This window comes from Juglans regia, chromosome 3 (genome assembly GCF_001411555.2).
Source record: "Juglans regia cultivar Chandler chromosome 3, Walnut 2.0, whole genome shotgun sequence".
In the NCBI taxonomy this organism is placed as follows: Eukaryota; Viridiplantae; Streptophyta; class Magnoliopsida; order Fagales; family Juglandaceae; genus Juglans; species Juglans regia.
Window position 1 is genome coordinate 30,882,144 of NC_049903.1, and position 6,867 is coordinate 30,889,010.

At 34.5% G+C, this 6,867-nt stretch overlaps 1 protein-coding gene across 1 annotated transcript; it reads right to left on the reverse strand.

The window, feature by feature from the left end:
• Positions 1-182: 182 nt before the first annotated feature.
• LOC108979931 (thaumatin-like protein) lies at positions 183-1,488 on the reverse strand. The gene is made up of 2 exons (XM_018950728.2): positions 1,292-1,488; positions 183-1,191 (listed from the first exon to the last, which is right to left on the reverse strand). Exons 1-2 carry the CDS (start codon positions 1,380-1,382, stop codon positions 518-520), a joined length of 765 nt encoding a protein of 254 aa, XP_018806273.1. The 5' UTR covers positions 1,383-1,488; the 3' UTR covers positions 183-517.
• Between the last annotated feature and the right edge of the window lie 5,379 nt (positions 1,489-6,867).

The window sequence follows — 6,867 nt, forward strand, 5'->3', positions numbered from 1 at the left end:
GGGATCTGAATTTAGAAAAGAAAGTTGCAAGCTGCATAGATCTTGGATTCGATAAAGCCATATGCTCATGTGTCAAGATAAATTGTCAAATGATTCAATGTTTATCTCTGAAATCTGAATGATACTACAATCACTCAAGAAATAGTTTAGGTTGAAGGAAGAGAGGAACATGGAACAATATATAGTACTCATCAACTTAATTTGATCTATAATTACTCTTCACATGGGATACATAAGAGTACTTCTAATAAGTCTATAACATTAACTCATTTAACTCTAGGTAGTCCAAGTACATTCCCAAAACAACAACTTATTACCAGACAATACAATGTATAACTAAACAAACATTAATATAAACTGCAAATCTAAGTACATTCCCAAGCCAAAAGAAGCTCTTGGTTTTCAATTATAATCATGATCTAAGAGTATTCCAAAATACTACTAAATTGGCACCAAAATCAACATCCTTGTAGAACTTGAATGACAGACAGCAAACCTTAACTTGGTCCTGATCTTCTCACTTGGGAGGGCAGAAAGTGATGACATACCTTGTGGCCCTGCATTTGTTAAGACTGGTAGAGTCATCAAAAGCATAGCTATAAGCCTTGGGGCAAATAGCCTTAAAGAGATTTGCGAAAAGGGTGGGCTTGCAATTCTTTGGGTTGGAATAGTCCCCTGTGCAGCAATACTTTGCAGATTGCATGGCCAAGCAGGCACTCTTGCACCCCACCACCTTGCCTCCTACCTTCATTTCCAATGCAGATGGGCAGCAAATGTTCAAATCAACCTCGCACGATGCAATACCACATCCAATGCCACCCCCAACTGGTTTCATCGAAACGGGCAAATTGAAGCCATCGACCAAGCTCACATCATAGTAATGCAAGGGAGAAATGGAGGTGCCGAGTGTCATCTCGACTACTGTTGCTGGCGGCACACCTCCTGTGCCTTGGCAATGTAGTTTGCCTGAACAATCTCCAGTGTTGCATGAGCCTTTTCCATTGTTGTCGAAGCTACAACCTTGTCTGCCCCAGATCCTTCCTGACCATTTCTCAGCCACGTCAAGGACAACTTCCTCCCCACTGCCAAGATGGAATCCACCATCTTTTGGGGTCTGATGCCCTGCACCACCAAGTATTCCGGGCCATACACTTTCATTACAATTGTTCACTAGAATCAGTTGTGCCCCATCTACAAAAACACAAAAGAAATAAATAAGAACAACAAAGAAGACATCAGAGGTTGAATGGAAAATGTACAAAACCACGGATAAAGATAGCAGAAGAATTACTTGTGAATGAGATAGAGGCGACTAGACAAAAGAGAAGGGGCCGGAGAAATAGGGAAGTAGACATTGTCATGTTGTTTTTTGTTCTTCTCATACAGAGTTTGATTTAAGAGATGGATGGTTGTGTAGAGAGATGCAAGGGAAGTAGCTAGGTAGTAGGGGAAGGACTTCCAGCTATCTATCTTGTCACAAGTATTGATTTTGACAGCGCTAGCTGCGACCTTTTTAAGGAAGTTCGTGGAACTGGAGACATCACTAGTGGCTCAGTGAGTACACCATTCTCTTATCTTTTGCTTTATCTATTCTCTTTTCACTTTCAGTTTCAGCTTGACGATGGGCATATGCATTGCTTCCATTGAAGGTTTCGTCCCTGTGCGCACTGTGAATCAAAGTTTCTCTAATATAAGCTCCGTATAGATTTAAAAAATATTTCATCTCATCTCTTTATTATAATTTTTTTAAATTTTTATACAAAATATAATAAATATAAATTTAATTTTTTTAAATTTTAAAATAATAATAATATTAAAAAATAATATTTTAATAATATTTTTTTTAACTTTTATCTTTCATCTAAAACCATTTCATCTCTAAATCCAAAATAATCATAAACAGAGAGCAGATAATATACAAAATCTATATATATATATATATATATATAAAGATGAAAGAATTCTTAAATAATAATAAAATAAAAAGATAGAAGAACCTTAAAAAGCTTGTTTTGTCATTTTATTTTATTTTTCATATGAAAGATTAAAAAAGGGAAAAGAGAGAGTTGAGCTTTAGTTAAGCTTTAGTTAATTAACTACAATCATAAAGCAAGATTTTAATTGGCGGAGCAAAGCAATGGCCGTACCCTTACACTATAAGCTTGATCTGCTCTTTTACGTCCCCCAGAGAAACAAATTGAGAAATGCTCATCTGTGGGTGTCGGTGGGGGAATAAAAACATGATAAGGATGATGTGTCACCGATTCCATTAAGACGATCAAAGGTTGAGCCTTGTGTAATTAGCTCAAATTATAATATCTTAATTAAGTATTAGGGATTTTTTCCTTCTAAGCATTTATAATAAAAAATAATACGAGATAAAGTTATGTGTTATATAAACACCGTGTACTCTTTTTTTTTTTTTTAAGTAGATTCTATGATTTAGTTTATCGAATTCAATTTGTATATAAGAGAGTTATATGCTGTGTTCCAGAATGATAAATTGCTTCCAAAAAAGAATCTATCAATTCTCTTTCAACTTAATGGATTGTAGGTGCAATGATTTACTTCACAATCGAAATTGATCTAGTAACTACATGATCTTTAATAGTTTCTATTTATCCATATTGTGAATACGTGATTATCATAATTTTGGCCTCGTTCATTTTCATAAAACTTTTTATCTCATCTTATCTCATCTCATCTAATTATTATAATTTTTTTAAATTTTCACATAAAATAAAATAAACAAGTCAACTTTTTTAAATCTTAAAATAAAAATAATATTAAAAAAATATATTCTAATAATATTTTATTTAATTTTATTTTAACTCATTTCATTTCATATACGAAAACAAACGAGGCCGATCGATCAATGGTGTGTCGTTCAATATTTCCTAAACCCCCCACTTAGATAGCATAACACTTTATATGGTATTAAGTGGCATCTTTGTTCAAGGATATGAATGACTTGACCTCTTTTTTAGGTTGCAATATTCTAGGTTAGGGAATCACTCTGTATTAAAAGAGACTTACTACAGTGCTAGATAGCAGTGACCAAAGCCAGTGACTGATAGACCCTTTTTATATTGAAAGGCTTCCTGGCCTTGGGTTTAGAGTACTGGACGCAGACCTGTAGAGAATTAAACAACAAATGAAAGCGGAATTACGACAATATGGTAACACTCCCGTGATGTTATTTGTCCCACAAGTTGGTGATGAGCAAAGGGAATTGAGTGCATTTGTTTGTGCACTAATGACCCCTATTTATAGGCCATCATGCACCGGTTGGTAAAGGGCACATCCATTGGTTAACAAATGGTAACCCAAAGGTCACAACCTTAAGGAGTGACACATCCTATTGTGAAAGGGCATAACCATTGGTAAACCAATGGTAACCCAAAAGTCACATCCTTAAGAAGTGACACAACCTTTTGACTAAATCAAAAGGTTGTGTCTCTTGACACTTCCTTTAACATCACCATATTAGAGAATATCATTCCAATGGATACACCGTTTGGTGATCACACCCCTTAGAATAACATCTCCCACTTGATCATACAAAACGGTGATGATCCAGTTGAGTATTTTACCTTGGTACCAATATGAGCTTTCCACTACTCAACTCTCATCTGCAACTCTTGCAGATCGGCGTCAGAGCATGACAAGCCTCTACGTGCACACGTTTTTGTCATTACCTTATCTGACCGCACCATTTACCATATGTGCTCCCACTAATCACATATTAGGGGTGACTACATTTCACTAAAAATTTTTAGTGAATGGCATCAATTCTCCGTAACTGGATCAACAATTCATATCTCTGTCACAATTGACGACTTCAGCCGAATACATAACACATGTATCGACCTGCGCTGAATTTTCGTTAAATACTTCATCTAGAGGCTATTCCTGAGGTTTTTCCCTAATCACCTTATCAACGACTTTGCAAATGATTAACCATTTACTTGGGTAATCAAATCACATTTTACTAAAACTTTAGTGAATGGCACTGAATTTTCGTTAAGTACTTACTCACCTGAGTCTTTCCTTAATCACCTTATCAGCGACTTTACCATGATCAACATTTTACTTGATTAATCAATTTGCACTGAAATTTTATCAAGTACTCACCCTAAGGCCATTCCTGAGGTTTTTCTTGATCACCTTATCAGTGACTTTACAAATTACCAAAATTTTCATTTGGGTATCTCCATAACTCCAATTTTCTAGGCGTCCCCAGAATTTGCTGAGTTATACATGCTGACCATGAGATTGGTTCACCTAGGTTTCTCTCAATCTCATTCTAGTCACATGTTCTCTAAATTTCTCCAGAAATAAACCTTTGGTCATTGGATCTGCTACCATCTCGGTCGAGAAAACGAAATTAACCTTGATCTCACCTCTTTCCACTATATCTAAAATATAGTGATAATGCACATCAATGTGTTTTCCCTTAGAACTCTGTGTTTCACTTTTTATCAAAGAAATGGCAGACTGATTATCACAAACACATTGATTGGTTCTGTGGGTTTTCCCAAATTTAAGCTTTCAACAAAGCGTTTTATCCACACCGCATTACTCACTGCAGTACTACAAGCAATATATTCTGCTTCCATAGTAGACTTAGCAACACAGCCCTGTTTCTTACTTAACCAAGAAAATGTTGTTCCACCAAATAGAAATATATATCCAGTTATAGATTTTCTATCATCTACATCACTTCCAAAATCAGCATCACTATAGCCGATTAATTCTAGATCACTGTTTCCAAAGCACAATTTCAAATTTTTGGTACCTTGTAAATATCTCAATATACGCTTCACTGCTTGCCAATGTTCTTTACCTGGATTGAATTGAAATCTACTTACCAATCCAACTGCATGACAAATATCTGGTCTGGTACTTATCATTGCATACATGAGGCTTCCCACAGCTTGAACATAGGGAACTTTAAGCATTTCACTTATTTCATCCTCATCTTTTGGGCACATACTTTTATTTAAAGTATGAGTTTTGCAAGCAGGCGTACTTAAAAATTTATAATTTTCCATACCAAATCTTTTAAGTACTTTTTCTAGATATTTCTCTTGATCTAAATACAATAGATTTGAATTTCTATCTCTAGAAATTCTTATACCAAGAACATAAGCGGCTTCACCTATGTCTTTCATTTCAAATTTAGATTTCAAGAATTCCTTTGTTGCATGCATCATATCTAGACAATTACTTGCCAGTAATATATCATCAACATACAATGATAATAATGTTAATTGATTATCATTTTTCCATATGTATACACAGTGATCTAGTGGACTCATTTCATATCTCATTTCCAAAATGGCTTGGTGAAATTTCAAGTACCACTGTCTTGAAGATTGCTTAAGTCCATACAGTGACTTTCTCAACCTGTAGACTTTCTCTTCATGTCCTTTAATTTGGAATCCTTCTAGTTGAATCATAAAGATATCCTCTTTTAATTTACCATTGAGAAAATCTATTTTTACATCTAACTGATGTAATTCCAAATTCATCCTAGCAACAATGGACATGATGATCCTTACGGATGTGAACTTCGCCACAGGCGAATATGTATCCACAAAGTCTACACCTGGTTGTTGAGTATATCCATTGGCCACTAATCTTGCTTTGTACCTTTCCAAACTGCCATCAACTTTAAATTTTTTTCTGAGAACTCATTTACAGCTAATAGCTTTTCTATCTTTTGGAAGATCTGTTAACTCCCAAACATTATTTTTGTTTATTGATTCTATTTCATCTTTCATGGCCTCAAGCCATTTATCTGAATCAATACTATTAACTGTCTCAGAAAAATTTTCAGGATCCTTATCTAAATTTTCCAAACTGGTATTTAGTGCATAATGATCTTGAAATAATTTTGATGGTCTTCTGGATCTTTTACTCCCACTGTCTCTAACATCAATGCCTGAAGATTGATTTTCATCTGACTTTCTTTTATTATTCTGGATTTGAATAATATCATTATTTTCATTGTTAGATTCTGTGGAGATCCGTTGATTCTCTAAATCATTTAATAAATCTATTTGATCAACAGGAGTAACAAGGTTCGTGTTTTCCAAGAAAACGGCATCCCTACTTTCTATCAATCCTTTTTCAGAATGATAAAATCTGTAGCCACTTCCGTTTTCTACATACCCAATAAACCTGCATTCCCAAGTTTTACTTTTTAATTTATCCCTTAGTGGCCTTGGGATAAGCACTTGTGCCTTACAACCCCACACTTTGAGCTTACTTAAGTCTGGTTTATGTCCCGTCTATAATTCGTAAGGTGTAAGAGGTTTCGCTTTAGTTTCAACTCTATTTAATATATATGTAGCAGTCGATAATGCTTCACCCCAAAAATGTATTGGTAGATCAGCATATGCCATCATCGATTGCACCATATCCAATAGAGTTCTATTTCTCCTTTCTGCAATGCCATTTTGTTGAGGTTTATATGGCATAGTATAAATATGTCTTATACCATTCAATTTGCAGAAATTGTCTAAAACTTCAAATTCTCCTCCTCTATCACTATTCAAACTTTTAATGGGTCTACCCAACTAGATTTCTACTTCTAATTTAAATTCTTTAAATTTCTCAATTGCTTCAGATTTATGCTTGAGTAAGTAGATATGCCCATATCTTGAATAATCATCAATGAAAGTAATAAAGTACTCCATTCATCTATGAGTTTTTGTTTTAAAAGGTCTACACACATCAGAATGTATAATTTCTAGTAAATCCGTAGATTTACAACTTTTTGAAAAAGATTTACTACTCATTTTTCCTTTGATACATGATTCACATATATCAAAATTATCTGAGTTTATTTGTGGTATTAAT

Bases quoted from the DNA above. Each gene is read 5' to 3' on its own strand.
- LOC108979931 (XM_018950728.2), bottom strand. From the start codon at position 1,382: ATGAGAAGAACAAAAAACAACATGACAATGTCTACTTCCCTATTTCTC. The intron at 1,192-1,291 runs GTAATTCTTCTG...GTGTTTTTGTAG, and splicing joins CGCCTCTATCTCATTCACAA to ATGGGGCACAACTGATTCTA.